Genomic DNA, 18,459 nt, shown 5'->3' on the forward strand with positions numbered 1-18,459 from the left:
TGAAACTGGACATAATAATTAGAGAAAACCATAAATTAATCTATATCTTATTTTGGCGTAGATTTCCTCTCTGTCTGTAACCTGTACTGAATGAGTGCAAACAAATGGTACCCTCCGTTAGCCAATGAGTGTGGATGAGTGGGCACCACCTGTGAGTCCAGCAGCCAAGTGAGTATTAGAGCTGCTTAAATGAGGCAGCGGGCTGTAAGTTTGTTAGTGAGAGCCCTAAAGCGAGCGATAAGGAGAAAAGTAAACTTCTGCTCCATCTGAACACAGCTGCTCTGCTTACCTTCTCCTCACATTGCTCTGTTGGGACACATGGGACATTAGCTCATAAGACACGTGTAGCTGGGGCTAGGGCAGGCAGGCAGGCGGAGATTTTTGTGTTGATACAGCCTTTCTCTTTCCATAGTCTGTAAATAACTTGGTCACCCTCTTTATTCTCCCTGGGATATATTCAGAATTTCTAATATATTCAGTCCTTGTAGGGTAATATAGAGGAGTGAAACAGGGACTTGTGAGAACAATGTGTTTCAACCTACTGAGTTACATACAATCCCTTCAGAAAGTATTCACACCCCTTGACTTTTTCCACATTTTGTTGTGTTACAATGTGGGATTAAAAATAGATTTAATTGTCATTCGTTGTCAGCGATCTACACAAAAAAAAGTATGAAAGATTTTTTATTTCACCTTTATTTAATCAGGTAGGCCAGTTGAGAACAAGTTCTCATTTACAACTGCGACCTGGAGAAAAGTGTTAAAATCACCTTTGGCAGCAATTACAGCTCTGAGTTTTTCTCTGTAAATCTCTAAGAGCTGTTTAACTATGCCACTCAGGAACATTCAATGTCATTTTGGTAAGCAACTCCAGTGTATATTTGACCTTGTGTTTTAGTTTATTGTCATGTCTTTACAAGGCATTGGAAAACATCCCTGGTCTTTGTGGTTGAATTTGTGTTTAAAATGTGCAGTACTACTCGACTGAGTGACCTTATGTGTTGAGTATAGAGATGAGGTAGTCATTAAAGAAATCATGTTAAACACTAGTATTGCACACAGAGTGAGTCCATGTAACTTATTATGTGAGTTGTTAAGCACAGTTTTACTCCTGAACGTATTTAAGCTTTCCATAATAAAGGGGTTGAATACTTATTGACTGAAGATATTTCAGCTTTTCATTTTTATTTAATAAAAAAAAAATCTAAAAACACAATTCCACTTCGACATTATGAGGTATTGTTTAGGCCAGTGACACAAAATCTCACAGAAAAGGTTCTAACACAATAAAATGTGGAAAAAGTCAAGGGATGTCAATACTTTCTGAAGACACTGGGGGATTAAATGAGACGAAAGAGGCCTGGGAAAATATAATGCATTCCAACGTTTGTAAAGATATCTTTGTGATAACTTTGGACTTTCATTTTCTCATTCAATTGTTACATAACTTGAACGATAAAAACTGCTTTAAATAAACAGTGGTCTGGTGACTAAACGGTCCAAATGGGTTATCTTCTCAAGCTTGCATGATTCCCACCACTCTCTACGCTATTTGCCTTGAGTTTCTATATGTTTCTAATTAACAACATAATTAAACCCTACTTTGTGTTCCTTTTCCCACAGCAGGTAGTCAAATATTTCTTTGATCATGTGTGTGCAGTGAGTAGTGAGCAGTGAGTAGTGAAGGGCCTCTCACTCTGACTGACATGAGTTCATCTCCGGTGACTACAGCAGGCTAAATACTCTGGCCTCACTTTGACTAGCTCTCCATTCATTCTGATACCTCCTTCTGACTGGTATTCAGCAACTGTAAAGCCTGTATCTTATAGTTTAATATGTCATTGACACAACAAATATTTCCAATCTCAAATAATATGTTTTATTTTTGGCAGTATACAGTCAGAACATAGTGATAACATTTATCGTATAAAAATAGTGACTTTGGGGATTGTCCATTGCTTAGAATGAGTGTCTGTTAGGGGCTGACCTGGTGTCAGATGTAGCTGATGATGTCATTACAGATAATAGGCTGTCTGCTGCCAGTCTTCATGAGGGCAGTGAACTGATAGAAGTCTGTGTCTAGTTCATGCAGGCCAGAGTGGGACTGGTGGAAGAAGGGGGACTGGCGTGGGGCAGGGGCCTGCACCCCTAGGGGGCAGGAGAGTCGTTTGGGGGCCATGGCTGTCCGACTCACATGTGAAGAAGAGTCTGAGGACCTCATCCTCACCCTCCCCTCTACACTCTTTGACATCCCAGCTATTTTCCGCCTCATGTTGACCAAGAAGCCAGAGATGGGCTTCAGTTCTGCTGGTTCAGGGCAGTCCGGTAGGTCCATCCAGTTCTGTATGAGGTCAGCAAAGCTGTTGTCCCCCAGTACCAGAGGCTGTCTGTTCCGTCCCCGCGTCAGCAGTGACGTGGTCCAGTCGTCTGGGTCGCTGGCCTCGAATGAGGTCCACCTCTCCAGGCAGGCGTCTGATGTGGATTTGGGCCGGACCAGGCCACTGGGAGCCTGGTTGGTTCGGAGGCAGGCGGAGGAGGAAACCCGTACGTTCCTGGTCCTCCTGAGCACCACGGCCTCGTCCTGCCAGGAGGCCTCAGAGTAGCCAGAGTCAAACTCCAGACTCTTCTCACTGCTGGGGGAGGTAAGACCCAGGCCAAGGCCCAGACCCAGCCGGCTGCCTGCATCCTCATCCTCCTCCAGAGGACTGGCCAGACAGCAGGCTGAGTCGTAGGTGCTGGCCGTACTGGCGTCAGAGATGCGCAGGCGGGTACGGCGCTCCCGCTGCAGTGCCCTCTGATAGCAGGCTCGTGCCACTGCAGAGCGGTGGACCAGGGTGGGGGCAGGGGTGATGGCAGGGGCAGCAGCAGGGCAGGTCCTTCTCAGGTGCTTCAGGTCCTGCAGGGACCTCATCATGTAGTGCATCTGGTCCCGCAGGCAATCTCCAGAGTCACGCAGACACAGCTGGGAGGGACAAGGGATGGAGTCAGACGTAGGCTGGTACACACACACTTTGACACATTACTATGTTTAGATAAAGAAAACACAGTCAGTGGTTGAGTGCTATTATTTTGTGGTAACAAAGATTTTCTATTAAGCCCGTGAATACAAAATCACACAACGCATGTTGTATGTCTAAATAAAGTCCAGCCTGCTGCAGATGTTTGATAGACCGAACATTCTTAATAAAGTCTGAGCTGAACTGTTTCTAATAAACAGACTGCATTTGTTGGTGGCTATAGTGGAGACCAGCTCTGTAGGGCAGGCTCAGACTTGAAGAGTGGGTGACTCCTGATAAGTTTCGACTGTCTGGAAGAGCTACGCCTCTTTTGTAAACTTGAACTCACACTGCCAAACGGACGTAAATACTCCCCTCAAACATCCATTTGAGCGGTAAACAACACCCATGCTCAAACTGTCCTGCTCTACCTGTCCTGCTCTACCTGTCCTGCTCTACCTGTCCTGCTCTACCTGCCCTGCTCCAACTGTCCTGCACCCTTCTCAGATACATAACTATCACACCACACTTGACCAGTTTTCATATGGATCCACCCACTCCAAGTTGTTTTAGCAACAACAACAAAAAGTTTCATTTTATTGTTGGACATAAAAGACTTTAAAAACACCAGCAAATCAACTCCAAGTGATTTAAATTTTGGAAATCTGTTCCAAAGTATTCCCACGCATAATAGAGAGATATATGTGATCATATATAACTGTTAGCATGGTTTGAATTATGTTTTAGTCAAATATTATATATGTTTGGGCTTCTTGCAGTCAATTTGCAGTCTACAAATGATTTGTAATTATGTTCAGGCCTCCTGACCATCCGCTCATGAAAAATAGTGGCTGAATCTCATTGATGATCCTTGCTCAAAGGGTGATCTGCAGGGGATTGAGGCTTCTCTGGCACAGGATGTAGGTATAACTGTGTGTGTCTCTTTAAGAGTGAGGGATGCCTGCATATGGAAGTCAGCTGTGACACACTAAAGAGCACAAAGTCTCATTTCCTCTCCCTTTGATTCACAGGGACCAACTCTGATTGGTCCAAACCAACCAGTGAGCAGCGTCCACACTCAAAAGAACCACGTACGTACGACATTACCTCTGATTGAAAAAGGTGGCCTACAAAACCCACACAAACTGATACTTCAAAAAGAGGGATAGAAGAGTAAATCATGTTGTCCTGACAGAAATGTTAACTTACTTCAAAATAAAACATTGAGAGGATCCATTAAGTCCTTTCATGACAGGGATAATACCTTTCGACAGTACCAAATAGCATTACAATACTAAGTTTCCAAAAATTTCGAAAATGTATTATACTTTAAATGTCCGGATGTCATACTAATTTTGGCCTTGACAACAGCTGATCAATTAGATATGGGGATTCGCTACCGAATTGAACGAATAGCGGGAAACAACGCAATCACGCACAACGCATTCAAATAGTATGCGACAATTCGAAAAATAATTGTATGGTTTAAATGCCAGAATGATATACTCATTTCAGCTCTTCATCTAGTAAAATCCCATGCAGACTTTTCCACAACGCACTGGAAGAGTTGGGCTGCGAGTGATAGGCCCTAGTTCTATTCAAGTAGACAACAACAAAACTAAGATACTTAATTGTGAAAATGCTCGAAGCTTCTGCGGTGGTGTTCAAATGTAGGCTAAGTAGTTTTTGTTCTCCTTAAAATGATCAGGAGTATTGCATCATAGGCTACATCTTTGAAATCTTGACATCTTTCTGTTTTCTTACTGAAAAGTGTTTCTTGTTCTTTTGGGCTTAGTCAGAGCTTTTAAACTAAATACCACCTGCATTCAGCCCCGCCACACCTACTCAGCCAATCAGGAGCTGCTACTGCGTTGCAGCCATGGAATACTGCATACTTTTGACTAAACAGTATGTCCTAAATAGTATGTGACGATGAGTAAATAGTATGCAGTTTAAGTATGTAGTACACTAGTAGGGGTATTTCGGACATGGCCACTGTACCTTTACCTTCCATACCTTTATGGGGGACTGATCTGACAGTGAGGTGAGAAATGTTTAGCAGACCAGAGGAGGAGAAACATGGAGCCCTCTGAGACACAGATTTATGTCTGACCATAGAGGTCACATCCAGTGAATGAACAGTCCTGTTCACCCCATAGTCCTCTCTTTCCTGTTCTGTCAGTGTGTGTGACCCTATGCCCTGTCACGCAGTGGTTAACAGCCCGAACGCCTCTATAGTCCACTGAAGCATTTGGCCCTGTGCTAAGACCTTCTGCCTCTGTTTGCTTTCATCACAACAATGTTAGATAGAGCGGGAACTTGAGAATGCAGACACAACACAGGTTGTGTGGTACACTCAGACACAACACAGGTTGTGTGGTACACTCAGACACAACATAGGTTGTGTGGTACACTCAGACACAACACAGGTTGTGTGGTACACTCAGACACAACACAGGTTGTGTGGTACACTCAGACACAACACAGGTTGTGTGGTACACTCAGACACAACAGACAGAAATTGCTTATAAAAGTCTGACTTATATAAAACATTATAATTTAGCTATAATAACCTTCCTGCAGGGACTGTTTTTTTGTTGCCAAAATGGACGAAGTGGTAAAATCAGATCTATAGTTTCAAGAGATACTGTAGACCTCCACAAAGGAAAATACCCTTTACAAGTACAGGAAATGATGATGCCCTTTCGTACAGTGAAAATGAAAAGTATATCTAACACATTAGACACCCATCTGGCTCATAGATATAGAGCACATTAACTAACTGCCATGTGTTTGTTTACCCGACTCATGGCATAGCTTACAGTGGATAGCATCCCTCTGCAGATGCATCTGGGTATCTAGTCAGACATTATGCGTGATAACGCCGTCTTTGCACAGAGCATTGTTGCCCTGCAGATGTTGCCCTTATATGCTGGTGGAATACCCCATCATTTCAGGGACTGACATTTCATTTAGTATCTTGAAATACAATTGACCTATTTAATTTTAAATATGGTAGGCCTATAGTTGATCTAATTCATTGCCATTTTACGCACAATTACAATTTCAGCAGACTGTGCATAAACCCATTTCAATGCCATTTCCCACTACTGTACTGTATTGCTTGGCAATCTAATGTATGCTTAGGTTACAGAATGTAAAAATACTTACCATTTTATTTATTTCAGAGTGATCGTCACAATTAACTCCTAAAAGAGAACATAGGAGGAGATCAATTCCTGCAAGTTTTTGTCTAAAATACAGTAAGAGCAAAATCCATTTTAATTGTAGCTAGTCTGTTAATACTCACATTTGATATGGCACGTTGCATCCAGTTTGACATGAATCCATAAAGGCTTGATATGTTCCCATAAGTAAGTCAATTTTGCGCACAGCTCTTGGTATGAATCCTCGGGACTGAAGGCGCACTGTGAAGTGGAGTGATTTTGTCTGATTCGGTTCTTTTCCAGCATGCGCTCTCCAGCCAGTTAGAGCGTTGCATCTCTGAAGCAGCCAATCCGAGTTTGAGATCTGAGCAAGTGAATTAACAAATCATCACCTCTTTACTATGCACATCTGGACATGCTGTATCATGCGCTGGACTGAATAGAAATAGATTCAGATAGTCATCGGTGGCATAAATTGCATATTTATGACCAACTTGGTCATAAAAATGTAGCCTTTCATAGAGCTATGTATTTAATAATACACAATATTAAATACATGACAGATGTGTGCAAATATTTGTGTTCTTTTTTTGTACTTAACATGCCGTTTTTATTTATTTTATCCCTGGGGCATAGGCTACTATAATTATCTGTTGAAAAGCTGTTGAAAAAATATTACACAGTTCTGACAACTCACTTAACTATTCCTGAGATATTCACTTACTAGAAATAATTTGAATATCAAACTCATGAAAATGAAAATGAATGTGCTAATTTTGATGGCAGCCATTTTTTTAATAGCCAGATAAAGTTGTCAAGGTCACACCCCTGCACATGTGATACCATTGAAAAGCCCAGAATGTCCTCTCAAAGGGAAAACATGACTTAATACAGTGGCTTTTATGGCCTCAGAGATACGGACCAAGAACTGATGTCCACTACAGAACACAAAAATTAATTGCTGGGTCTCAGGAGGATAAATGTACACCAGAAATGCTTTAGGCATCTCTGCAGCCTGGTCTCATAGACTAGACATGACAAAGTAAACGTAAATCCAGGACACAAAAATTTGTAGATAGGATACGTTTGATATAGTTACATAAGACACAAGGTTACGTCAGGCAAAAACAAAAGTTGGGTTGTTAGTTGGGTTGGGTGTATAAAGAGAACATCTAGCAACCCAAAGGTTGTGTGTTGGAATCTCATCACGGACAACTTCAGCTAATTATCCACTTTGCAACTACTTGCTACCTTTTAGATACTTTGCAACTACTTAGCATGTTAGCAAACCCTTTAACCTAACTCCTAACCTTAACTCTAACCCATAACCCCCTAGCCTAGCTAACATTAGCGTTAGCCACCTAGCTAACGGTAGCCACAACAAATTTGAATTCGTTACATATCATACGTTTTGCTCATTTTACGAATTGCATTTTATAACATATCATACGAATTGCAATTCGTAACATATAATTTGAAATGGATGATGAACATCCACAAATTAATACACACTATATGAAACATAACATATCATACTAATTAGAGTGTCCCAGATTTACATTTACTATGTTACATCTATGCCTGAGTCCAGGTTGGTCTCTGAGGTCACATGAGTTCAATTAGTCACAAGGATTAGTCTCTGGGAGAACCTTGCGGAACCAGCAATCCAAATGGGAAACAGTTAAATCTTAAAAATATGTGAGGCTGCATTGTGCTCTTGCTGATGATTTTTACTTGAAGGATTGCAAATATTTTACGGTATGCCAGCAAACGGACTGGTCAAAATGAAATCGGACCTGAAAACATTTTCAAATTTGCCCTATATTGTGGAGACTCCAGCAGAATGGCATCTACAGTATAAGTACATTAAATGCCATACATGTAAGTGCTTTAAAGCGCCAAGTTGAAACAATAACAAATAATTTTCCATGCCCCTGTTTCAGTTAAAAGCTAAGGGATGGTGCTGGAGAAATGTAACCACTCTCAAATTCATAGACAGAGCTATGCAAGGACTGACCATCCATGATATTCAAATGATAGTTTTAACCATGTTTTCAGGCTATATAGTGTTAGTTTACATGTCCTTTGTTTACAAACATTGGAGTAAAACAAGCTTATATTTTGGGTTTTGATGGGGTACAACGGTTGCACTAAGCTCATGAAGAATTTCTAAGTTATATTCTTCAAGAATCAATGGGCACATGTAATTAATTTACGTAGCAATGAATGTAGCAACTGCAGATTGCCCCTTTAAGTATATTGTACAGAAATCATTACTGAAATGACAGATTAATGAAATATTTGAAAATTATAGCACCTGAAGGTTGCCACAGGAATAGAATTGTATAGGTCCACATATGTCGCCATCTAGTGAGATAGATGCTGTACTGTACAGAATGCCACTGAGCAGGAGATTATCATCACTGTCAATGTGTCTTCAGTACCCATTTGCAACATTCTTGTAATGTATTGTTATTCATGTCAGTGTTAAGGTGAGCGATGTACATTTTTGGTTCATTGTTAATTGGACAAATCTGCATTTGATAGTCTACTATTCAGATGTACACATCTCATCAACCATGATGTGACCAGACTGTGTAATGCATCACACATGGCATGTCTCAACCTGTTTCTACAGCTTGTTGTTTTTTGGGGGGGAAGTGAGTACTTTATTAGGCCATACATATTTTCCCATACAGTGCAAAATCAAATATATAACCTCGTTCTCCAGATGCCTGACAACTCTGTCCGGTAATGGTGTTTTACTAAGTAGGCCGACTTCTAATGTAGCCTACTAAAACCAGCCCCGGCTTCCTCATTGACATCTTTATAGTGCCAATGGAGCTGATTTTATAATGATATGGCATGTGTGTATTATTGTGTCAGTGTGAATTAAGTAATTCACAAGATGTTCCCATCTTTGCTTTTAGGGTCTTTTGTGTGTTTTTGTGAAAGGGCCTCTGCTTTCTATAAAAGGGTCCCTCTTCATAATTGAATAATGCCTCTGTCCATTAACAACTGCACACCTCAATGAGAAACCTTTCTATGTACATAATAGCAGCTGTAAATGCATTTTGGATCAATTATGTCTGGTTTTATCTACTTGCATTAGGCCTAAGTAATTACACTGTGCCTCTTTGAGTGTGTTTTTGACCATTACTGCATTATGACGGATTGAAATGTGAATTCATTTTAGGAACATCCAGGCATTTCCTTCTCCCTGCTTGGTTTACAAGCATATATAATGTGTCAGTCAGTATACATGTGTTGCTATGGAGTTTTCATGTGTTGCCCAGTCTCTTTACTCAATACAACATGTTATCAGTTCATCTTGACTTTAGGATCATAAATGTGTCAAGACCAGGCAGAGTTGATATGGTCATGTACTTTACATCTGAGGAGGGGTATGTTTGTTTGGTAACCAGGGCTGACTAGCTCTACTAGGTCTTCCCAGTTCTACACAGTCCAGATAATCAGCTTCCCCAGTTAACAACACCAGCCTTAACCTCCAACTATGGGTGTCTACAATCTCCTCTGTCCACTGCTCCTAACATCTTTTTTACAGCTTCACATTTTGACCGGTGAGTTCATTAAGAACTATCTATAACATACATCTTTGAAATCAAATTTTATTGGTCACATACACGTGGTTAGCAGATGTTATTGCGAGTGTAGCGAAATGCTTGTAAAAGTTTCCTAAGGACTAGAAGCGAGGTAGCCCTCTCTGTCGACGCCATCTTACATTTTGCGTCAGTTGGAAGTATTGAGTATCGAAGTATCAAAGTATCGAGGAATGGGTCCCCGGCTGGTGAAAATGTGGAAGTGTCTTCATGAATCTATTCCGATGGACAAGCTGTAGATGGACATCATAACTAAAAGCCCACCTTTCTCTATCAATTGAAAATAGTACTTCTGAAACAAGTTGAGACTATTACATTTTGTATATGTAGTGGAGATGTACCATGGAACCTGATTTTATACTGCCACAGTTGTACAATGTCGTGAAGTCAAAAGTCTGATGAGATACACTTCAAATGCTTGCAACCAAATCGATCAAGTGCTCTTATTAATTCCTCTTATTCTGTGCTGTTCATGGTCCAAAGGAGCGTGTGTTTCCATAGCGACTGGTGAGTTACCTGTGTTTGTTGTCAGTAAAGGAGTTTGTGTCTGTGTGTCTGCAGTGCTCCCCAGTGCAATACTGTGCTGTGCTAAAGCCATTCATCTTGTATTTCTAATACCATTGAATAAATATAATTTATTAATCCCCCTGTCTCGCTCTTTCTCCCTGTACAGTAGTCTATTACACCATGTATAATATGCCAGTATATCAGTAGCTATGCCCTACTACACTACATATTTCTATTCAGTGCAGTGGTGTATTCTGGTACTGGTACACCCTGTATTTAGCTCAATTATTGTGTATTTTATTTAACTCCTTGTGTAACTTACTATTTAATTTTGTATTATCTTTCAAACTCTGCATAATTGGGAAAGGTTAGTAAACAAGTATTTCACTGTAAAGTCTACACCAGTTGTATTCGGCAGATGTGATAAATACAATGTGATTTGATTTGGACAGGAGCTCTGAATGTCTGTTTAGAATGTTCTGTTTAGATTTTAGAGCAGTTCGGACTGTGCTGTGGCTCCCTCTAGGGTTCATAGGCCTCCCTGCCTCTGTGTCTGTATCGGAGAGCACCCGTCCCAGGAGTGTGGTGGTGGAGTTTCAGGTGCAGAGCTCCAGTCTTCTCCCCACAGTCAACATCCTCTCTGTCAACCCAGAGTTAGCGGTGTTTGAGACGCCCATCGTCAACCCTACTGACGTCTCTGGTATCTTCAATGTCCAGGTCGGAACAGCCAATTTTGTCAAATATCAGTTCTCAGGTATCTTTATTGTCATCTGCTTTTTATACTGATGAAGACGTAAAACATTTTTTTACATTCTAACCTAACCCTAGCTTCATGTCCACATCCCAGTTCAACCATAACCCTAGCCTCAACTACAACTACAACCCTAATCCACAACCATAACCCTAGGGTTATGTCCAAATCCCAGTTCAACCATAACCCTAGGGTTATGTCCAAATCCCAGTTCAACCATAACCCTAGGGTTATGTCCACATCCCAGTTCAACCATAACCCTGGGGTTATGTCCACATCCCAGTTCAACCATAACCCTAGGGTTATGTCCAGATCCCAGTTCAACCATAACCCTAGGGTTATGTCCACATCCCAGTTCAACCATAACCCTGGGGTTATGTCCACATCCCAGTTCAACCATAACCCTAGGGTTAGGTCCAGATCCCAGTTCAACCATAACCCTGGGGTTATGTCCACATCCCAGTTCAACCATAACCCTGGGGTTATGTCCAGATCCCAGTTCAACCATAACCCTAGGGTTATGTCCAAATCCCAGTTCAACCATAACCCTGGGGTTATGTCCAGATCCCAGTTCAACCATAACCCTAGGGTTATGTCCAGATCCCAGTTCAACCATAACCCTAGGGTTATGTCTACATCCCAGTTCAACCATAACCCTAGGGTTATGTCCACATCCCAGTTCAACCATAACCCTAGGGTTATGTCCACATCCCAGTTCAACCATAACCCTAGGGTTATGTCCACATCCCAGTTCAACCATAACCCTGGGGTTATGTCCAGATCCCAGTTCAACCATAACCCTAGGGTTATGTCCAGATCACAGTTCAACCATAACCCTAGGGTTATGTCCAGATCCCAGTTCAACCATAACCCTAGGGTTATGTCCAGATCCCAGTTCAACCATAACCCTAGGGTTATGTCCACATCCCAGTTCAACCATAACCTCTGTTCTGCACATGAACAAATGAGACATTAGTAAAGATAAATGTTTTGCATCTAATATTGTGTACATGTGTAGATAGTGTTGAACGGTTCTCTGGACTATGAGAAGGCCAGCATGGTGAGTGTTCGTCTGGGCCTGGTCACCTCATCAGGCAGTGTAGAGCAGACCTTCCATATCAGCGTGGTGGATGAGAACAACACGCCACAGTGTGAACCTCTGTTCCAGCTGCCTGGTAACACAACCTCACCTCAACCACTACACATACATTTATACACCGTTTACAAGGCTATTACATGTTTATTACGATGTTATTACTATGTTATAAGCTCAGTGTATTGTTGAGGGACGTTGTAATGAGTAGATGGTCTGATGAGTGTTTGTGTACAGGAGTTGAGGTTCATGTCCCAGAGAACCTTCCTGTTCCTGTGACTCTCTACACTGTCCTGGCCTCCGACGCAGACCGCAATGACACACTCTCTGTAATAAACACACTACCTCCTCATTACTTTCTGATCTCAACTGTATTACTGTACCAATACATTGCCTAATCCTATTTAGTATAGGTTTAGACCGAGTGTTGATACCTGTTCTGGTTTGTGCTGCAGTTCTCTATCAGTCAGGTCTTGCCCAACTCCTCCAAAGGACAGTTCCACGTCAGTGCAGGCGGCAGCATCATCTCAAGCCAACCATTTGATTACCACACAGGGCCAAGGGTGAGGGTGTGATATTATGTATACCTTTATGTATAAAGACATGTTTAAGAAGTTTGTTTTATCAGAATGATTTCCTCCTCGTGTGACGCTGTTGAACAGGAGTTTATGCTGTCTGTGGTTGTGAGAGACAAACAGGGGGCTAACTGTACTGGGACAGTCAGGATCAAGGTGCTGAAAGTCTACAACCTTCCTCTGGATCTGCTGTGAGTTCAACGGAATGATGCCTTGCCTTCTTAATGTTTATCTATCACTCACAGTCCTAAGAGGTTTCATTTATAGCGTTTATGATACAATATTGTGTTTATCAGATTTAAATGTTAAACGTGTGGTTAACCCAGATCTCTTGTCAGTCTTGTTTCCCAGAATGTGTCCATCTTTGAGAACCAAGGACCCGAGGATATTGTAGCTATCGTCAGAGCTAACCTCACCATCCCTGATGTATTCTACACTTTTGTGAAAGATTATCCTCATTTCAAGATTGGTAGAGGTTTGGATTTTCTAATTCTTATCTCACCAATAATATGTGATGGAAATCAATGTTTTTATAATATCCTCTATGCATAAATGGCTGAATCATCATTTGAGATTTCAATGTGAAACTCAATTTTCTTTGCGTAAATCCTCGACATCAGTGAATCTGTTCCCATACACATTTAATTGTTAGGAAACTACTACTGAATGTCACTTAAATTGGTACAGGACTCTCACTAACTGGTGCAACAAATATAGCCTCAAAATATGTTAATAAGTGAGAAACAACAATACCATGCACCCACTGGTGTTCAAAAGGTTTTTGGCGCTCCAAAAATTAGGTATGATATTGTATTCTGAATTACAGTAAATTACTGGCAGCAATTGGTTACTGTAAAATTTCAGGACATGGTTTGTAGAATTCCAAAAATACAGTATTTTACTTTATTCTGTGGTGGTACAGCATTCTCACTCATGGGTGCAACAAATATAGCCTCTTACAAGGCACAGCTTAATATGTTAATGAACCAGAGACTCGTTGCTCGCCCGCATTTTCCCACAATGCACCATAATTAATACTTTAAACACATTTATGGTGTTTTACTGTGCATTTTACAGTATTTTACTGTTGAAATTACATAAAGGTCTTACAATGTGCTGTAAAACAAATGTATGGTATTTTACTGTGCATTCTACGGTAATCTACTGTATACAGTTTATACAGTGTCATTCGGTCGATTAATACATCTGCTAACAGTGAAGGATTCGCCCCCGAAGTGTTGTACTGTCTCTCTTCCTGTCTCTTATCCCATCAGAGGACGGTATCATCAGAACAGCCTATAACCTGGACCTGGAGGCGGAGCGGGCCCTGGCCCACAGTGTTCTATTGGTCAGAGCCTACAGCGTGGCATTGGAACGCTCCGCTACCGCCACTGTCACGGTCAACGTTTTGGATGTCAATGAGTTCCCACCCTTCTGCTCCCCCTCAGTGTTTGTGTAAGTAACAGGACTCTACTGGATCACTGGGCACCGGACTAAAATCAGCCTTAAATTCCTTATGTATATTTTTGATAGATTACATTAAGTCATGTCTATGGCCAGGAGTTTTCCATGACCACGTTACGTGACCATGTCAATAACTCCTAGAACCAGGGTCCAGACCGCAGTGTCCCAAAGCAAAGGCTGATTCAGGGAGGGGGGATGGGGGGGGGGGGGGGGTAGCATAGAGATGATATAGGGGTGTACAGTGTTCATTAGGATGCAGTCTCCTTCACTACAAATGAATGACCACCCAGTCTGTATGACCTACTTCATACCCACCATCATTATTACTATCCGACTACAGCCTAATTATGAATGATGATATGTATTATTGGACAGAGGAACTGGGTCTGAATTACTGCTTTTAATCAGTGCAGAGAAATCCCATTTGGGTCTGGAATAAGGTGCTTATGCAGTGTGTGACGTTAATTATTCCTATACATATTAGCTCAAATAAAACAGATGTTTATAGAAATGTAGTCTAATAATCTAATTGAATTTAAACAGTTCAATAATTTCACCTTTTCTGTAAATGGTTTTGGAAACGCAAATAGACCAGAAGTTTGCCAGATTGAACACAGACTGTGTGTCCTGTTGTGTTGCAGGCTGGAGGTGTCAGAGACCACTGAGGTGGGCAGCAGCCTGGGCTCACTGACCTGTGTTGACATTGACATCAGTAACCAGAGTGTGTCTCTCACGCTCGTCGATAACAGATTAGCACTACTCAAATTCCGCCTCAAAGACGGACAGCTCCTGGTAACCATGATAATGATTTAACAATGCATAATATTTGATGTACTATTACTATTCGAGTGTATATCTTGATAAAGTGAGGGCTCGATTCAATCTGTACAGCAGAATATCACATTTAAAGGTCATTTCCGATTGAGCCGACATACGCAGCGGTTACGGTGAATGCAGTCTCCGCGACCGTCTTTAATTGACAATCGTGCTATGAAGCCTGTCTTCAGATCTACGGGTTGAATTGAGCCCTGAATCTTTCTGCCAGGTTAACAACACTCTGAACTACGACTCTGCTGAGATGGCCACCAATAACTTCCAGTATGAGGCCACCATCTTGGCTACGGACACAGGCACCCCTCCTCTCACATGTCAGTTTACTTTGTGTGGTTCCCTGTGTGTGTCATGTACACAGTACACCATCATCTAATATATGCGGCAGTTTACTTTTGAAGTTATAGGATGGCAGTGTAACACCGTTCCTCTCCGTATTCAGCCCAGGTGCGTGTGCTGGTCAGTGTGACCCCAGTCAATGAACATGATCCAGTGTTTCAGACTTTGTTCTTCAGTGTCCCAGAGGGCACCAGGCCTGGTACGGCAGTGGGGACGGTGGTGGCCAGAGACACAGACTGGCCCTTTGACAACATCCGCTACTCAATCACTACAGGAGACGCCATGTTCACTATTGACCCTGAGGGAGGTGAGGCTACAGCTGAGCACACAGGGATCAGCTTAAGATTCTTAGTTAACATTTAACATCCATAAATATGTTGCACCTCTCTCTCCAGGGGAGCTGTATCTGGGCGGAGAGCTGGACTTTGAGGAGCAGCAGGTGTATGTAGTGGGGGTTCAGGCTGAGGATTATGACCAGGATATGGACCGTACCAACCGCAAGAGAGGAACAGTGGACATCACCGTACAAGTGGAGGTGAGGAATGGACAGAGAGCTAAAGCACCATTGTACATGTATCTAGTACAGGATAACAGAGTACATACTTTCAGACATTTATCCATATAATACAATAGATTAAAAATGGTTTTGGATGTAAATTGTGAAAACTAATGACTGTGTATCCATTCCATCCTGTCTCTTCTCTGTCAGAATGTGAATGATAATGCTCCAGTGTGTGACCCTATCTCCTATGAGTCCACCATCTTCTCCACCTTGTCTAATAAACTCCCCATCCTCTCACTCAGCTGCGCTGATGCAGACAGCGACAGACTAACAGCTACCATCACTAACGGTACACAGTGTGTGTGTAACTGAGTGTATGTTTCAGTTTACACCAATATTCCCCACCACACTGTCAGGCTAAGTCAGCTAAATATTTGCTGTTAATCAAAAGTATGTTTGCATGTCTGAGCACATGTGATTTCATTCATGACAGGTGCTGCAGTGGACCGGTTTCTGATGACCGGTTTGAGTCTCGTCTCCAAAAATGTGTTCTCCTACGTGGTGGATGGGGTTTATGACCGCACCATGTTTGAAGTCACCATCTCTGTGTCGGATGGCAGGCATCACACTGAGGCTGTGGCCTACATCTACGTAGTTCCCTGGACCACTACTGTTCCTACTACTACTACTACTACCACCACCACTACAGTAAGATCAGCCTTGTAGAGACATGGTACACACCACTGTATATGAAGGAAAACCTTTTACAACAGGAGACCCATAAGAGACTGTATCCTCTCTTTGCTGTCCCTCCTCCAGGCTAAACCACCCCAGGTGGTCACTGTGATGTCAGACTACTGGGATCCAGAGCCTTGGTTTGTTGTTGTGGTGACGGTTACCGGCGTCCTGCTCCTGCTGGTCACAAGTCTGCTCATCTGGGCCATTCTGAGCCGGTGAATCCCCCCCGCACACACTGACCACCTATGCCCAACTCTCTCGCTCTAGACTCTCTATAAAATAGATAAAAATACGTCTGAAGTGAGGATGTCGAGCAAGGTTGCATAACTCTGGTCCTTGACGTCTTCTGTTCAGTTAATCCGCTGACTGTAGAGTTGACAAGATCTGCTCTCCCATGGAAGCAGCAGGGTTTTCAGCAGGGGTTAGGTTATTGTAACAGTCCATAATAAGAACTGTATGTTTATGCCTGCAGCGTCTATGGTTGGGGACCAAAAGATGAGCCTGAACCTCCATCCAATAAGACGTGAGTGCCATTAGAGATCCACGTTTTGAATTATAAGCCATTATTGTTATAAACGTTTTACCACTAACTCACAACGTACTGTGTATTATGTTATCTGAGCAGGGAAGAGATCGGCAAAATGAACACAGAAGTGAGTCAAAATGGGGCCAGTGAAAATGACCAGGCAAGTTTGGATCAATGGTTTCCAATTGCATCCTGCTGAGAATAAATATGTGAAACAGCATGGGTTTACCTTTGAATGTGTTTCTCCAAGGCCTCACTAGATGGCACCCTCAGTCTGTCTAAAGTCAGCATACAAGACGACCTGATGGTAGGCGTCAATTGCCTATGGAAAACTATGGGTTACAGTCAGCATGAGGTCCAGGCTTAATAGAGATTTAACTGGTAATTTCTGTTCTCTCAGAGGTTTGATGGGAAGGCACAAGATCCAGGTAAGAGCTGGGCTTACAAACCACTTTCAAAATGTTCCAATATTCATATTAAGCTAATGATCTTCTGGAATTTATCAAAACATATGAATTAATCCAATGTTTTGAGGTTTTCAGGCCTAAAATGTGAGAAGTAATTTGAAAACATGTTTTTTGTTAGTTTCAGGGCGCAGTTACCTGTTCAACTCTTCCACTGGTGAACGGCGTTGGTTGTAGGGGACGTCCAGTCTTACCATCAACGACCTGCACTGATTTATGTGCAGTTTATACCATCTGTAGCTGAAGAGGATTCATATGATGTTGATTCATATGATGTGGATTCATATGTACGCAATCAGGCATTTTAGCATAATTGTGATTTCAATTACAGGTCTATTTGAAGTTTGTAAGAGTGATATTTTAAAAGGTACTATTTAATACATAATCATGCTGACATGCTGTGTTGGAGGCTATTCCTTAATAACTATTCCTGTGTGTACTCATGTAGTTCAGCATCAACAGTATACCTTATATATACACAAAAGTATGTGGACACCCCTTCAAATGAGTAGATTTGAAGGGGTGTCCACACCCGTTGCTGATTGGTGTATAAAATCTAGCACACAGCCATGCAATGCCCATAGACAAACATTGGCAGTAACATGGCCTTACAGAAGAGTTAAGTGACTTTTATAATGTGGCACTGTCATAGGATGCCACCTTTCCAACAACTCAGTTCATCAAATTTCTCCCCTGCTAGAGCTGCCCCAGTCAAGTGTAAGTGCTGTTATTGTAAAGTGGAAACATCTAGGAGCAACAACGGCACAGCCGCAAAGTGGTAGACCACACAAGCTCACAGAACAGGACCGCTGAATGCTGAAGCACTTAAAAATCGTCAATCCTCGGTTGCAACACTCATTACTGAGTTCCAAACTGCCTCTGGAAG

The 18,459-nt window shown here is 42.0% G+C and overlaps 2 protein-coding genes across 4 annotated transcripts; one reads left to right on the forward strand and one right to left on the reverse strand.

The window, feature by feature from the left end:
- Window positions 1–1,856: 1,856 nt before the first annotated feature.
- Window positions 1,857–6,457, reverse strand: LOC115207874 (PAK4-inhibitor inka1). Its single transcript, XM_029775403.1, has 3 exons — window positions 6,307–6,457; window positions 6,168–6,205; window positions 1,857–2,962 (listed from the first exon to the last, which is right to left on the reverse strand). Exons 2-3 carry the CDS (start codon window positions 6,168–6,170, stop codon window positions 1,994–1,996), a joined length of 972 nt encoding a protein of 323 aa, XP_029631263.1. The 5' UTR covers window positions 6,171–6,205; window positions 6,307–6,457; the 3' UTR covers window positions 1,857–1,993.
- A 3,166-nt stretch (window positions 6,458–9,623) lies between these two features.
- Window positions 9,624–17,969, forward strand: LOC115207875 (cadherin-related family member 4). 3 transcript variants are annotated; one of them, XM_029775404.1, is made up of 21 exons: window positions 9,624–9,744; window positions 10,267–10,290; window positions 10,817–11,007; window positions 12,060–12,216; window positions 12,372–12,463; window positions 12,590–12,697; window positions 12,797–12,900; window positions 13,048–13,184; window positions 13,984–14,164; window positions 14,815–14,965; window positions 15,219–15,321; window positions 15,447–15,650; window positions 15,739–15,878; window positions 16,053–16,194; window positions 16,339–16,553; window positions 16,665–16,798; window positions 17,056–17,106; window positions 17,209–17,269; window positions 17,360–17,416; window positions 17,510–17,537; window positions 17,695–17,969. In XM_029775404.1, the coding sequence occupies exons 1-21, from the start codon at window positions 9,678–9,680 to the stop codon at window positions 17,748–17,750; spliced, it is 2,403 nt and encodes an 800-aa protein (XP_029631264.1). In that variant the 5' UTR covers window positions 9,624–9,677; the 3' UTR covers window positions 17,751–17,969. The 3 variants fall into 3 exon arrangements, with proteins under 3 accessions (XP_029631264.1, XP_029631265.1, XP_029631266.1); XM_029775405.1 differs by having other exon boundaries at window positions 17,209–17,236; XM_029775406.1 differs by lacking the exon at window positions 17,360–17,416 and having other exon boundaries at window positions 17,209–17,236.
- The last annotated feature ends 490 nt before the right edge of the window (window positions 17,970–18,459 follow it).

Source organism: Salmo trutta, chromosome 14 (assembly GCF_901001165.1).
Source record: "Salmo trutta chromosome 14, fSalTru1.1, whole genome shotgun sequence".
Taxonomy (NCBI): domain Eukaryota; kingdom Metazoa; phylum Chordata; class Actinopteri; order Salmoniformes; family Salmonidae; genus Salmo; species Salmo trutta.